At 47.7% G+C, this 16,815-nt stretch overlaps 1 protein-coding gene across 3 annotated transcripts in view; it reads left to right on the forward strand.

Moving 5' to 3' along the window:
• Positions 1-16,815, forward strand: part of LOC135916876 (alpha-tocopherol transfer protein-like) — an 85,817-nt gene that overhangs the window by 67,060 nt on the left and 1,942 nt on the right. For all 3 annotated transcript variants that reach the window (XM_065450305.1, XM_065450304.2, XM_070535959.1), the window contains exons 4-5: positions 10,756-10,949; positions 13,750-13,860. In XM_065450305.1, the coding sequence (XP_065306377.1) occupies positions 10,756-10,949; positions 13,750-13,860 (305 nt within the window). The remainder of the gene's footprint in view (positions 1-10,755; positions 10,950-13,749; positions 13,861-16,815) is intronic.

Consider the following 16,815-nt stretch of genomic DNA (forward strand, 5'->3'; position numbering starts at 1 on the left):
CTCGAATACGTTACATGGCCACGCATAAAGTTTTATTGTGCGCAAATAAACCCACGCTCTCCGGCATGTGCGAGTAGCCAGTGCCTGAGCGATCGGTGGCAGCCATCTTTTATTCCTTTCGGAACGGGGCAGCCTGCGGCTATTCAGAAAAAAAAGAGTTTTGTTCGGCATATTAATGCATATTTAATGCGTACACGTTACTTTGACGCGGTGAGTTTTCGCGGTTTTGTGACGTCGCGTGACAGGCAGGTGAAGTGGATGCAGGCAAAATACTTTTGACCAATAGCCGAGGGATAATGGTGAAAAGGCGTCGAATCAGAAATAACTACTTTTCTTTTATTCGGTCCAATGATGCATAATCAGTGTGTACGCGTCATATCAGATGGGGAGCCATCGCGATTTTCGTGACGTCGCGCGACAGACAGGCGAAGTGGGGGTGGTCCCAAAAGTTTTTGACCAATCGCGGAGGGCTGATTTCAGAATTGGAATAGAAAAGTTTGGAATAGCTTTACGTTATAGCGCCCCAAGCCTCTATAGAAGGTAATACACTTTCTTGCTATTGCAAAAGCATAATTTAACCCTTTAATGACGGTACATATAAATACTCGAAAAAATATTTGGTTTCTATTTAAATATGCAAAACACATCAAAAAGGAGCATAATCAACGAAAAGAAAGAAAAATATTTAGCAGAAAAATTTTCAGAAATAAGGGGAAAGAACACCAGGCACGAAACTTGGAAATGGGTAAAACCGCAGCAATTTGGGCCTGCTATGGTACGCCGCGGTAAATGATTTTGAATAGCGCAACTACGTGAGAAGAATACAAGGAAGAAAGTACGAGGAAGCGCTCTGTCTTTCCTTGTATTCTTCCCGCGTACTTGCGCTATTCAAGATCCTTCGCCATTGAAGCGGGCTTCGCCCCGAGCCACCTATGGCTTCATTTAGAGTTTGTACCGACAGTTTTCATCATATGTGAACCATAGGTGTACGTTTCATTTGCTGTACATCGCGTGTGGTACGTATACTGCAGCCGGCGATCTTGCATAGGTCTGTCTCCTCTGACCGAGCTTGTAGGAGTAGACAAAGAGCTTGATTATTATTATTATTATTATTATTATTATTATTATTATTATTATTATTATTATTATTATTATTATTATTATTATTATTATTATGGCCTTAAAGTCTTTGGCACATACGCATTCACGGGAATTGGCCAAGAGTCCGGCAGAGTTTAAATATATGTAAAGCGAATAAATTTAGAAATCCGTAATTTTGATAAATAAATTTCAAAAGAAGACCAGTCGCGTGCCAAACTTCCTTTTTTCCTGTTCCCGTGTTCCTGATCTAAACCGACACATGACGCTTGCTGCCTGTCATTCAGTGTTGGCTGACAAGATTTAGCCAGAAATCTTGTACTCAATACCGAAACTCAGCAAGAGAAACAAAAGTTTTTTTCTGGTTGTTGCCTGTAGGCAACGTTAACCAAAAAGGGTTATTAATCCAACTCAGATTATATCCCAGTTTACTGCCCCTTTAAGCCGCCGCATCACACGGCCGCGAACATGAAATTCTCAGAGCAAGTTAAAGGTTGGAGGGCTGTAAGGGTAACGAGCTGGGCTTGATAGTTCAGTTGCATTGTTGCAGCGGAGCGATGGAAGACTAAGGCAGGGATAGAAAGGACAGAACAAGCGCTATATAGACCATCAACTATACAGAAAATACCAGAAAATACAGAGTATGCGCACAACATGAAAACTGCAAGTAAAAGCACTGCTGATCACTTTACGCACTCGTTCCGGTCAAAACACGCTGCAGGTATCCTGCTTTTTGTAACTAGGGGCGCTATAAGATAAAGCTATTCCAAGCTTTTCTATTCCAAATCTGCAATCAGCCCTCTACGATATGTCAGAAGATTTTTCAGGCCACCTCTACTTCATCTTTGTCATGCGACGCCACAAGAAACCGAGAAAACGCCCCCTCTGATATAACATGTGCACACATGATCAGACCGAACAAAAGCAAATTATTATTTCTGATTCGACGCCTTTTTTCGCCATTAGCCCTCTGCTATTGGTCAAAAGGTGTCGGGCTGCGCCCACTTCGCCCGTCCGTGACGGGATGGCACAAAACCGCAAAAACTCACCGCGTCAAAGTGATGTGTTATTATGCCGAACAAAAGTGAATTTGTTTCTGAATAGCCGGAGGCTGCCCTGTTCCGAAAGGAATGGAGGATGGCTGACCGCCGATCGCTCTGGCACCGGCTATTTGAGGCTGCCGGGGAGCATGGATTTGTTTGCGCATAATAAACTTTTTCGGACCAGTATAACGTTATCGAGCCCTTTCCACACGTATAGGACATCGCTCTGCGAGCTCTTCTTTGCTGAGGATCACTTTTATCGGCATACTTAATCTACCGCTGCACGGGGCCGCGATTTTCTACCAGCCACCGCAAGCTAAGTGGAAGCTGACCAATCGCAGACCCTCCTCACCCGGTCATCTACTTTCACTGTGCTGGCTCGTCCCCGTCGAAACCCTCTACACTTGAGCGGGCCTCTCTCCTCTGGTCAGCCATTCATACAAGAAAAACGGCTTAATGTGTGCAATTCTATTCGCTTTTAAAGCAAACAAATGTGCAGTGGCGTAGCAACAGGGGGGGCCGGGGGGCCGTGGGCCCCGGGTGCACGGGGCCAGTAGGGGGGGGGGGTGTCATATACATCTGAAGACACCCGAAAATTGTCGACATCCTCGCCTTCCTCAACTACACACGGGGGGGGGGGGGACGTGACAGAAGAGCTAAGGGCCCCGGGTGCCAGACGACCTAGCTACGCCACTGCAAATGTGGCCTCCTATAAACGAGCAGAGCGTTTGATTGGGCTTTTCAAACAACGCCACGGCTTAGCGCCCAACGCTTGCGTCGATGGTTACCTAAGGTTGACGTCGGGAGATTGGAATAAAAACAAATTGGAATAGCTTTACATTATAGGGCCCCTGTATACGTGTGCCCTGCTCACACAACTATCGCTCGCAGGTTGCGGGGCCCCAAGCATCACTCAAGACAACGTATACCCCCCCCCCCTCCCTTTCACGAGTAGCTTCAAATAAACTCAACGAGTGAGTCAGAGCGACGAGGGACACGTTAGGCCCACTATCCTGCTGGACGGGACTCGAGGCTTTCCGTTAACATGCCTTCCGCTATGTGGTTAAGCGCGAATGAGCCAAGCGGTTTAACAGGAAAAGTCACGTGTACAGCTGGCACTGCTACCTCTGCAAGTAGTCAGTACATGCCAGCGGATTATTTCAATATTTGAAACAAGCTTTAAGAATACTTTACGACGGAGATCACAATTCGGTCGCACATCAGCTGGGTTTCTTGAAAAGGCGGGCATTACTTGCGCAACCAAGTGACAGTGTCACGCTAGCTAATTACCAAAGCGTGACCAATTAACTCCGTAATTTCACTTAAGGGGGTGCGCATGTTCAAGTTGGTGATATTACGCCGATCAGTAGTGGAGTCATATTCGTATAGAGCAGATACCGTGTTTAGCACAAGTTTAGAGAAATGCGTCGTCAGCCGCCATGTACACTTCTGCGGAGACAAATTTACCGACCATGGTGTGCTACGCACACAGTTCATTAACAGGACGGCTAGTGTACGTGTACGCAGCGCTCACGCCAACAGGAACGCCGGCCTGGCTCCGGCCATGGCCTCCAAGATTTGCGCGCGCAAATCTCGAAGGCCATGCTTCAGCACCGCCGAATGAGTGAGCGGAGTGGTGAATGTGCGTCCACTTGGGGACATCAATGCTTTCCCAGCCAAACGCATTGAGCACCTCTGGGGACGAGTTCTAGCATTCCAAGAGCGGGTCTCGCATGTATGGTTGATACCAGGGCATCACGACGGCGCCGACGGCAAGAACGCTTCTCGAGTGTCCGCATAATTGCTATCGCAATATAAAAAAAAATATCAGAAAAAGAAAAGGAAGAACAGGAAAGATAACGGAAAGACTAGACACAGCCAGGCGGAAGCTCTTACGCCGAATGGAGCAGCGGCGTGGCTGGTATGCCGCCGCCGATGCTTGTTTGTTCACCGCTTGGCCGAAGGCAAAAAAGAAACAAATGGTTCCGATGAAGATAACCGCCAAACCGGAGACACTAAGCATAGGTGCGGCGTCGAGCAAAACGTGTTCGAGAAACACCGTGCTCCGCCTCGTTCCAACTCGGTCGCGCACGTAACGAGTAGAAATATATAGCTTCCTGTACACTGCCGTGGCAATAACGCGCTGGGCTGTGGAAGCGTTAGGTGAAGTCAGGGGGTGCCGAGATTACGTAGGCGGGTCGCTTCGTGAGCGTTAAAAAGCTTCCTCACTGCGTCATCGCCGTTCAGTTGTAGGATAATCACGAACGCCGCCGACGCACTGAAGTCGGCCAGTCACGAGGCCCCGAAGAGCATTGTCAGCGAAGTGGCTCCCGTACGTGACATCAACGTTCCGAAGGCAAGTTCTGATCCTCATGATGCCCTTATCGTCGATGAAGGGATGCAAGTGTCTAATTGACGACGTCTGGTCGAGGTCTTCTCCCAGTTCAATTTGTACTCTCTCTCTGGCATATGTATTTGTCTGTATTTGCTTGAACCAAATGTTCCCGGCTTCTTGAAGTTCAGCAGCTGTAAGTGCTCATGCTCTATTCGACGTTGGCCACGAAACATGTTACCCATGCTGTCACTCTTGCGACCCGCATCCAAGAACTAAATCTTTCGGCACTGAAAAAGTGGTTCTGTTATCACGTTCACCAGTACAAGAACGCTTGTCTTTAACTCAGAAGGAACTTGTTCGTGTGCCGGTCCAGAATCTTGAATGTCATATTTCGTTGGTCCACTATTTGCCGTGCGTAGAAGCCAGTTAGGTTCTTTCCAGCACAGTTGGCTATTTCGAAGGTCTGTAAGCGAAAGTCCTCGCGTCAACAGATCAGCCGGGTTTTGTGTTCCCGAACAGTGATGCCACTGGTATGGACTTGTAACTTGGAATATCTCGTTAACTCTGTTATAAACAAATGACTTCCACTTGGTTGCCGAGCTTTGTATCCAACAAAGAGTTGCAATTGAGTCCGTCCACAGGTGCTCTTCTATTTTTCAGCGCCTCGTCTCTGCAGCCTCCCGCAAGACCTTTAGGACTCTAGAAGCCGGAGCCGCGGCTACCAATTCCAAGCCTTGTAACGTGATCCGTTTCATTGGTGCTACAATACACTTCGAAAACAGAAACTAAACGTCGACATTACCGTATTGATCTTTAAGTGTCAGATAAGCTAGTACAACGTGAGCACAAGAGCTGGCATTCGCAAACACGTGAAACTGTAAGCTTGTAGGCTCGTCAACTAATAGCTTCAGCTCATACCTTGAAATTGAAAACACCTTAGAGCTTTGAGTTCATTGGATCAAATTTCCCATTCGTATCTAAGTGGCTCAGGTATAACTTCTTCCCACGCTGTGCCATGCTCCCACTATATTTGAAAGAGAACTGTCATCCTAACGACGAACGGGGATAGCCAACCTAATGGATAAAAAAAGCGTGCGGTCGTCTGAAGGACACATCTCTTGTTGTCGTCCGCTTTTTCGAGAAGCTTCAACGATTCCATGTTTAGAACAAGCTTGTCAGCAATAGAGAGGGGAGAGGGGAAAGCTTGCAAGCCACCCTTTCCCACTATATACTAGCGTAACTTGTTCGGGCGTTCATGACTGGCGCTGAGCCGTGCTCCCTCAAGGGCTGCAGAAGATAGCACCCTTCCATTTCACATCGAACCACTTCTCGCTCTTTCTCTTCATGACCGGCGCCGCCAGAGCGCCCATCATGAACGCATGAAGAACAATACGTCGTATTTTGCAAATTTATTTTAAATGCATTAGCATTCTTTGGGTACTTCACGCACTTTCCGATTGCTATATATCTATATTCGTTTCTATTTTCCCGCCCACCTCGTTGACTATGTAGTCCGTGTTCGAATGGTTGGCGAAACGAGCCGCTATGCTGAGAGTTAACAGACTTCGAAACGAACCAACGGACCAACTTGGGTCACGGAGCATGTGACAATATGTACGTATGCACCGCTTTTGAGCTAACTTCTTTCACAACGGCATGGGTCACTGTAGATGCGGGACTTCGTGGGTACTGCTTTTCGATGAAACCCTTTCACGCCGTCTTGGAGCAAGGGGTACGAGCCGCTCGGTCTGTGCCAGTCTTCATTCAATAAACCTCTTAACTGCCAACCTTGGTCACTGTGCATGTGCCAGGAGGTGTGTGCCCCTCTTAAACGAACGTATTTGACACCAACTTGTGCCACTATGTATGTACGCGCCACTGGGAATGTATCGTACAATGACGGAAAAGATCCCTTAAATTTCTCCGATGCTGAGCGGAATCGAGCCCAGGTGAAAAGGTTTCCTCAAGGATAGGTATCCCCGCCAGACCCGAAATTAAACAACAGACAAGCAGTCGCGTGGAGACGACTACAAACTTATACATATCCGCACCCGGTTATGGCGAACCACATGTTCCCCGAGGCCAGGAGCGATAAATGTAATCTTTGTGGGGCGAGAGGGACCCTCGACCACATAATATGGGAATGTCCGTACTCTCCCGGGGGAACGCACAAAATAGATAGTAGAGACACCTGGGAGACCCTGCTGCGCAGCTCGGACTCTGAGCTCCAGCTCCGGCTCGTCCAACTGGCTGAAGAGGCTGCTGGGATCCAAGACCTCCCAGCCTGCATCTGAGGTGGCGGCACTCGCCCCCTGACCTGCGTGTCGGGGGGTGGGTAGATGCCTTTTCTGTTGGCCATTAAAGTTTATTCTATCTATCTATCTCTCAAGGATAGGAGCCCGCCGCTTTAACAGGTGGCGTCACACATGCACCGGGTATGTGCCTCTCTTCAAAGCACCTCTCGCCAACGTTGTTCACTGAGTGTGTGCCACTGGGTGTAAGGCAAGCGAGGGAACGATTCTGAGCGTTCGCACGCACCGGCGCGCCACGGATTTCGGAGGCCACGCGCAGGCTTCGCGGCCGCGGCGCTAGATGGCGCCGAATTTTCTTACGCAAGTACGGGAGTCCCGCTGCAGGACGCGCCTCAGACATCACTGCTTTGGAGGGTGGCAATACGTTGTGTCGCTATATTGATTCAATGCTAAACGCATTGCCGTCGACAGTCATCGTGAGATGGGTTCTGTCGAGTTTTTTTTTCCTTCTGTGTTACTGCTCTCGTATGTTTAATTACTTTCCGGTCTCGTAAAACACTTGAAGTGCACTTGTGTCAACAGGAAAAACACTTCGTTCGTTGCCCCTTGAGCCGTGCAGTGCATCATGCATTTAACAGCGGAGTAATTAAAGATGACGGATTTCTCAGCCAGTGAAATGAGTACTCAGTTCAAGGTTCGAATAAATGACTCGAAACAAGGTGAAAATGTCAAAATACGTACATAATCAATTTTTTATTCAATTTTCTAATTCGTACATGTGAAACGAACACAGGTGCCACAATTTTGCTTGACATTGACAGCTAGGAGCACGGAGCTGCAGCACACTGGCTGCCTGCTTGCTGGGTGGCGTAAAGCAGAACATCGCCTCGATGGCATTACAGCGTATACATGCAGCGAGCTCTGCGCTCTGATAACCGAAAATCCGTCGTGCCACTGTCCGTGGGTAATCAAATGTTTACAGAAACAAAAGTTAATATGGCTAGTACGGAGCGCTCGCTTCAATTTCCCAACTGCGGTGAGCATGCTGCAACTGTGAGATCAAAAGGTATTAATATCATTTTTGTTAATTGGCGACTAATTAACACGTATCAGCATTCACTCCACGGTCACCACCACTGGCGGCATGGCACGTCTCAGAAAAAAACGTCGTTTTATTTCAAAACTACTATTTTTAAAGAAATATTACTTAATGTCGTCCGGAAACACCCGATATACGTTGTGACGTCATATGCAGCAACCAACGGTAGTCGCAGAGCTGTTACATACATCGAAAGCCACGGCTTTTGGTGTCCATTCTTCTCTGCCTTCTTAGCGTATGTGGACACTCCGCTGACTTCAAGTATTCGTCCTGGAAATCGTCCGTCGCGTTGGATGGTCGTATGAGCCCAACTCGTTTGGCCAACGCCAACCATGTAGCTTGCACAACGCAGTACGTGAAGAGGTTGCATTTAAGTACACTATACTCCACTTAGTCGGGTTGCTATCATGGCTGTGTATGTTACTCTCCCGGCACCTTAGAAGTCAGCTACCGCCTCTCTCAGCAGTTGTTAAGAAGTTCTCTCTCTCTCTCTCTCTCTCTCTCTCTCTCTCTCTCTCTCTCTCTCTCTCTCTCTCTCTCTCAATCAGTGGAGTTGCATCGTAAACGTTCTGTTCTGATAATCGCACTCTCCAGCAGCGGAAACGAAATCGCCCGCACCGCTGCTGTACTTCCGCGATGTGATTCTGTCGGGGAAAAAAAGACTCCGGAGCAAGTGCACAGCCAGTCGCTCGTTCCTGCATGTATTCGCTTCCGGGCCAACGCAACAAGGTATCAAGCAAGCGATCGCACTAGAGGAGCACAGCCGGTTTTTGTTTGCGAGCAGACCGGTGGGCCGTTCGTGTCCTGTGTGTGTGTTTTTCTTTGTTTTTTTTTATTTTAATGCAGAATCGTTTTACTACTAGGTGTGCGACCAACTTCCTATCAAACTTACGAGGCACTTACGTCAGTACTCAACCCGCCATGGTTGCTTAGTGGCTATGGTGTTGGGCTGCCAAGCACGATCGAATCCCGGCCACGGTGGCCCCATTTCGATGGGGCGGGGGGGGGGGGGGGCGAAATGCGAAAACACTCGTGTACTTAGTTCCTGTTTACGTTAGGTTTTCACATTATTCAACTCTGTTTAACGCGAAGTTCACACCGCTTAACATGATTTCTGGTTATGTAGCAAATATCGATGTCTTCACTCGTCAGAACTGAAACTGCAGACTGCGTGCTGCCACGAACCCTAAAACTGTGCACGATATTGCCTGTCTCTTGAACCCTCGTTGCGCTCATGATATACAGGCGTTGACTGCTTCCATAACCAGCCGTTCGCTGGTGATATTTTAGTTGGTTCTCCGGTGTGACCAACTCTAGCTTTCAGGTCAACCCTGAAGTGCTTCTTTTTTAAATTCTAGAATCTGAATGTCTTCATCAGGAGTGTTCCAATAGCGAACTTTAAAAATTTAGTCGAGTAGAAATCTGAAAAAAAGGAAGACACCGCAAATATTGAATTGAATATCGAATATTTTCTCATTTCTAAACAAAGTTAAATACAAATCTACATGGAGTCTCTTACTTAAAAAAAAAATGGCTGTGGCTTAGGTAAGGTTAAGCCCAGGATGCGAAGCATACTAGCCTTTATTTTAGTTGTTGAACCACTGTTTAGCCTGGTGAACTGCTGTTGCTTGGCTATATTTGGTTCGGCTAGACGAAGAAACAACTCATGCATTACTTCTTCGCCTTCAAGAGTGGAACGCGACAGCGTTCCCGTCGACCCGCCAAGGGGTGTAAGACAATGGGCTACAGGGCAGCGACTACGCGCCCCGCATTGGACGCGGTGAGCGTCGAGCAAAGCAGCGTTCGGCGCGGCAACGAAATGTGCGCCTGAGCAAGAGACGCACGCCTTAGAAACAGCGCGTTTCTAAGGCAACACCGCATTCACTAGAGGCGCTTTTGTACCGCTTTGAAGCGTTGTACTCGTGGCTCAGTGGTAGCGTCTCCGTCCCACACTCCGGAGACCCTGGTTCGATTCCCACCCAGCCCGTCTTGCAAGAGTTGAGCCAAAGCCACTTCTCCTCTGTCGTGACGTCACGGTGTCACGTGATTTCATGGTCACCGCCGCGCCTGAGGAGCTGGGTTGAGCCCTCGTAATATGCTTCGCATAAAAGAGCTGATTCACACGATTCGATGCGTTCTGGGAACGCAGTTCGCAAATGAATGTTCAGTCAGTTGAGGAGCTTGTACGTAAATGAGAAACGACTGCTTTCAGCTATTTGGAGCACCATGACAATGGCAGTAATGAAACAAGGGAGCGGCCCTTCACCACATACAAGTACAGTGTCGAGTTTGCTGAAGGAGAGAACAATAATGATTGTGCAGCACCGCGCATTGTTTTAAAAATATGCACACTAAGTGCGACTGGACAAATAAAAATTGCTTTGCCTAAGTAGAGATGATAAATTTCTATACCGCCTGCCTGTTATTGAACGACTAGAAATCATTGAGCAGACGTCACCTGTCTCCCAGTACGTCTGCTGAGGAACTTGCCACCTCTGCTTAATAAACACGACTGTCCTACAGGCCATTAATTCGGAACAGTCCCATCGGCGCATCGGTCAATCTCGCTGGTTTCTATAGACTCAAATAAGTGCCATTGCCCCTTATATTCGAACATTCGACAACTTCTGCTGGTGAATTCTCGCAACAAATGGGGAATCGAATAGCGCAGGCTATTCGAAATTTCGAATACACCATTCGCACGCCCTTAGCTCTTGTGCGTTCCGCGCCTCTTCCCGATGTCCGCGTCTCCATCCGGTAAACTCGTACCTCCCTCGTCTTCCTGTTTCCTCGGTGCAGACCGAGTACAACTGGTCCAAGCAGGGCATCCCCAGAGCGACCTCCTTGCCCTCTCTTCTTACAAACATTCCCTCACAATGTCTTCGACCGTGCATGCGCACACTTGTCTCGCCTCGTCCCCCATTGCAGGCTGCTGGAAGCCGTGCGACTACGACTACTACCAGCTGCGCAAGGCGAACATGCTGTGCCTGGAGGACATCTGCCTGGACCCCGCGGTGCAGGTCAAAGGGCTCGTCTGCATCCTGGACTGCCGCGGCTGGGGGCTGCAGCACTTGCTCGCCTTCCCCATCTCCCAGGTCCGCAAGACCATCGACCTGCTGCAGGCGAGTGTGTATATAAAAATATATAGAAGAAATGCTCGCGGTGTCAATGTTACGATACCGCGGGGTGCTCGCAGCTGGTTCTCTCGTTGCCCTCGTCTTTGCTGCACCTTTTAGAGTGTCCAACCAACTAGCGTGCCAAGTCGTGCTTAGTAAAGGTAATTCCGTGATGCCCAAACAAAGTATTTGGACTTCTCCGCCTAGAATGTCCGTTCTGGTCTAGTTATCTGTTTATCGGCACAGAAAAACCCTACGCTCTATTTCAAAGGAGCAAAGACGCAATCTAGCTATGGTTTCAACAAATTATTTTGTGTCGAAACGGCCCAAATACGAGAAATTACGACGATGGGCTTTTTTTGCGGCGAAATTAATGTAAGGGAAGTTTGGGATTCATTTTCTGGACTACATTAATCGACATTTTCCTACCAAATGAATAAATATACATTTTCAAACGAGCGCTTTTCCAGTCAAGACTGACTTAATGTTGCTATTTAATTACCCGTTTAAGACTTGCAATGATAATTGTGCACCAGTCGGCGCAAAGAGCACGGCCTGCTTGAATACGTACGTGTCGCCCATTCGGATCTGGGACAAGTACCAGGAGATGAAGACGGATTAAAATGGGAAAGGCGGCCTTGTGGCATAGTGATATTATCTCGTATTCCACTTATTGTTAGGTGTACAGACCGAAGGGGGAAAAAAAAAGGAAGAAAAGACGCGCTGTGGACTCGGACGACGATGACTGCCTCAGACGGGCTGGCCGTCTTTTCAATAAGCGAACTTTTCTTCTGCCAAATTCCTTTGATGATTTTATGCCTACCTATCGAAGTGTCGCTCAAGTTTACGCTGGGCAGTTCATCATCAGTTAGTTTCTTCTTATCCTCACTGATTAGTTGTCTGTTTTCCACTTTCGGTTGTCGTTTTACGCTCAGTCGATATGCACAAGCAGTTAGATTATATTCATACCGAGCACCGCAGTTTTCCTCTTTTGGCATTCATCAAGACAGTTTTCCTATATCGTTCGGCAATTCGGAAGCACCATGCCATGAACTCAGAGAAAAGCGTTGTCTGTGAGGGCACGACTTCACGTGTGATGGTAATTACCTGATAATAATAATAATTAACGTATCTACTGTAGGGAGCCGGTAAAGGCGATCATCTAGCAAAATCGAAACGGCTCGACGAAGTCACAAGTACAACTGCAGAGGAAAAATATTAATGGACAGGGCCGCAATAATATTTGCAACGTTATTATTTGAAATGCAAGCCAGGGGTTGTATATACGCCCGAACAGCTATTTCAAACGAACTTGGCCCACAGCCCTGTGGATATATGGCGTTGGGCTGCTGAGCTAGAGGTCGCGAATTCCATACCGGTTGCGGCCGCCGCATTTTGATGAGGTCGAACTAGAAAAACACTCGTTTACTTTGATTTAGAGGCACGGTAAAGAAACCCAGACGGTCACAATTGATCTGGAGTCTCCACTACACCGTGCCTCATAATCAGATCATGTAGTTTCCTGTTAGTCTCACTGGTAGATGATGCTATAAGAACAATACAGCACAACATGATAATACTTTTGGCACGTAAAACTCCAGAGCTTTTTCAGAAGTGAGCCTCTAAATTCAGTGGTTGGCGTTTAAGACATTAAAGTTTGAAAATTGCGCCTGTTCCTTTGTTTTGTACCTGTATCTTCAGGGACTGAGTAAACGTTCGTATGCACGAACGAATATATCCTGGGAAAAAGTCCTGGACAAAAACACGTACACTGTGCAGCCCCCAGGGAATGCCGTAATCTCAGCAGTAGGCACTACGTCGGGAAGAACGAAAAGTTTTACAGGGTGACCAAGAGAAAAACCTTAAATGCCACCTTGAACAGTAAACGCTTCAATTGGTGCCAACGTTGCGACAAGAAGACTTCCCTTTGTTAATTAGGACAGCGACAAAGATCCTCTAGAACAGTTCACGTCACAATTGAGGCAACCCTTTCTTTTCTTCTTCTTCACTTGCGTCAATCCAAGTCTCCATCTCCGGAGCACCCCTTGGCCTACTTGGCTTGGATTCAGTCTGAAATTGGTACTTGTGCAGAGCTGTTGCATATGGCTTGAGGTTGCGCGATAATAAGGTTAATAATAATAATAATAAGGTCAATAAAGTTTCAACGCAATAGCGTTAAGGGCCCCGTGTCGCAGAAAATCCGGTGCCGGCGTCGGTGTCGGCGACGTTGTCTGTGACAGAAAAAAAAACCATGCCGTGCCACGCATTCCCGAACACGCAGGCCCTCTGCGTGGCGCATAGGCGTTAGTGAACTAATTGAATTTATCAAAATAAAATGCGTCAGAAAATTCGTGAAGTACAACTTACATACAACCTACAGACATTGAAGCGTCGTACTGTAACTTGAATATACGAGAAAACATAATTCTGTGATGCGGAAACTCAAAGACAAACCACTTTTCCAGCAGCCGTTTGAGGTTTGGCGCGGCTGTGCAATACCTCCGGGATCGGGCCACGCAAGAGGCCGCGTTTCTACCAGAAAGCTCGCCTTCGAGCATAGCGTTCGCTGCCATGGCGTTTCCTTGTAAACGTTACGCTTGCATAAGCAGCAGTTGCCGGAAAGCGTGAGAAGTAGTCAGGGATGTTTTTGAATGCTATTGGCGCTCCACTCTTAAAGGCGAAGCTTAAGCGTCCTCCAATTTTTTCTTCGTTCTTTCAGGGGTCAATTTTTTCTAAAATAAGAACTTCATGTTTCATTGTTTCTGAGCAATGTTCTTTTTTTCCTTTGTTGCTTACATGTCGACAGGACTGCCTGCCGGCGCGGTTCAAGGCCGTTCACGTGGTTTACCAGCCGTCGGTGTTCAACGTGTTCTTCTCGTTGGCCAAGCCTTTCCTCACCACCAAGAACATCAACAGGGTCAGTGCGCGATCACCGGTCGAATGCGCTCCCTTTCTCCACGCCACAAATTTTCGTTCGACAAAATGTCGGGAATTTTTAAAATTAAACTGATTATATTATTCTGCGGTTGTTTTTACGAGCCACAACAACTGTCTATACTTATGAGGGACGCCGTGGCCAACTGTTTCACAACGACCACTTGGGGTTCTTTAACATGAACCTAAATCTATGTACGCGAACTTTTTTTTTTGCATTTCGCCCGCATCGAAATGCGAGCGCCGCGGCCAGGATTTGAACCCGCGACCAGGTGAGCGTAGCAGCACCAAGGAATAGCCTCTGGGCTACCGCTGCGGACGTCGGGATTACGGGATTACTTTTGGCTCTGAATGTAAGCCCACTCGCAGCGCGAAGATTCAGTGACCGTGGCGTGCACTAAAATTTGCATGTATATGTAAAAAAAAAGCGTCAAACGTTAATTTGGTTCAAGGGCTCCGCATTCGGTTAGTAATAGCGCATGCCGAAAAAACCTAAACTTGTGTCATTCTACGCGGTATCATAACGTCGCTCTTATGCGATCAGACAGAAACCTTTAGCGGGAGGGACACTCCACGAGTGGCATTGATCTCGCTTCTTGCTACATATAGTGGTTAACGAAGTCGTCTGTGTTTGGTCAGATTCTATCACTCTGCCTAACTAGTTTCTCAATCGTCCCCGAATCGGTCGTATACAGGCTCGTTTTCTATTTAAAATTATAAGGGGCAGATATTTATAAAGCAGGGTTAATGAGCTAGCGAAAGGGACGTTCTTGTAGAGGAGTTGACAGGCGAGGCGGACCAACTCGCACTTTTCCACAAAAACGTAAGTTTCAGAATAGCAACAAAAAATAATGAAATAAATGTTGATTACAACCTTGGGCAGTTGTTTATATGATAAATCTTTGGGCAGTTATCTTTTAATGTACCTTATTCTTTCTTCCCTTGAAAATCGCATTTTAGTTCGGAATAATCTTCATCAGACTGGAACGCTCAATCCAGTCAATCCAGAAAAAGCAGCCGCATCAGGCGAACACGCCCTGTGACAAAAAGTGCGACGAAGTTTTGAAACTGTACGTCGCGGCAGATACTGATGCGGCACGTTTTGGCTGGCAAGCATCTGCCGCGACTTGCCGTGTGTATCAGTATTTGCCACGACGTGGCGTCATACAAACTTCGTCACGGGGCAGTTTCGCCTGACCTAATAGCGGGACTGCCTTTTATGCGCTGCCGTCGCGCTCGGTTTCGACATTGCCTGGATTGAGCGTTGATGATTGCTATCTCAAATGGAGGAATGCAATTTTCGAGATAAATTTTTTTTAAAAATGTCTGGGTCCATTAGCTTTGCGTTCTAGCACGCACACTCTCGCTAGCTGAGTGGAACACCGCACATACCAAGGTGCACCAGACTGCGCAGACTCAATTCCCTTCGCTGCAACTCAGATCTCCGGCCGGACTGCACCGACGCGAAGCGCCTCTTCTGTGTCGGTTGTGGTCGGGAGTTGCCTTCACGAAAGCTTATTCATCACTCATTGGAATGGCTGACAGTCCTGCATGTGATCTCTACCGCTGCGAGGAGAGCATTGACCACGTGCCACTGTCCTCAGTTTGAAGCACAAAGACAATCTATGACCAACGCATTCAGGAAACTAGATGATCGTCTGCTGAGTGAACAGACAATATTAGAACACCGTCTCCACCGATCATCGGCTCAGAAAAAGGCACTTCTGTGCTTCCCGAGAAGGTCTGGCTTGTCCGAGCGCCTTTGACTCTGTCGCGCTGTTCATGAACGTCTCTCTACCCCCATCTATATCTTCCTCTCCCTTCTTTCTATTCCCCTTCTCCCTTCCCCAGCGCAGGGTAGCCAACCGGTTGACTGGTTAACAACCCTGCCTTCCTTTTATCTCTCTCACTCCCTCTCTGGATCCATTAAAAGGTCACTGCCTCCAAATTAGCATAGTGACAACAACCCCCAAGATTCTAAGAAAAAAGTGAATTAACTAGTGTTTGTTGGTTTGCTGAAACTCATGTTATTAACTGCAAAGTTTGTCCGCCTCGCCTTACAGATACTCTGCAAAACGCCACGTTCATTACGCTCATAGTCCTTTTATTAAAAACAAAATGTGTAATGTAAAAAAAAAGAAAGCCACTCTGTATACAAACTTGAGCCGACCTCTTGTTTCCACCAGGACCAGTCACTTTTGCCTTCTTTCCGACTTAGCTTTCGTCTCCTTGACCCACACGTGAAACTATCCGGCAGCTTCCTTCCTGCAAAACTATGAAAGCTGTGAGTAAGACAGGTACGCGGGCTTCACATAAATGCGATCCGCCGTGGTGGCGTAGTGGTTATATGGCCTTGCACTGCTAAGCCCGGAGGCACGTGATCGAATCCCGGCCGCGGCGGCCGCATTTAAATCGGGACGTAACGCAAAAAAAAAGAAGAAGAAACTCTCCAGTGTACCGTGCATTGGGTGCGCTTTAAAGAACCCCCAGTGGTCCAAATTAATCCGAAGTCCCCCACTACGGCATGCCTCATAATCAGATCGTGGTATCTGGCACGTCAAAACCACAGAATTTTATGTTTAACGTAAATGCGTTCACTCACGCCGCGAGGTCTGGTTTGAAAATCAGTCTTGCAAGAGCGAAAAAAAAAAGTGCCGACATCGCCGTGGAGTTCCCGCGCCAGCTCGCCGTGACGTTACAGATTTCGTCAGCGTCTACTGTGGCATACATGGCAATGATCGAGCAGACGCAGCTGCCCGATCTGCCCATGACGGCGTCAACTGCGTTGCCATTCCTCTTTCGAGAGCCGACGCAGCGAAAAAACTTGCCACACTTGCGCGTGACCTGACATTAGCCCAGTGGAATTCATCCGATTTCACAAGTGCACGCCTCCATACTCTAGACCCTAATTTACAGCTCCATATTCCGTCCGAGCTTC

Source organism: Dermacentor albipictus, chromosome 3, assembly GCF_038994185.2.
Source record: "Dermacentor albipictus isolate Rhodes 1998 colony chromosome 3, USDA_Dalb.pri_finalv2, whole genome shotgun sequence".
NCBI lineage: Eukaryota > Metazoa > Arthropoda > Arachnida > Ixodida > Ixodidae > Dermacentor > Dermacentor albipictus.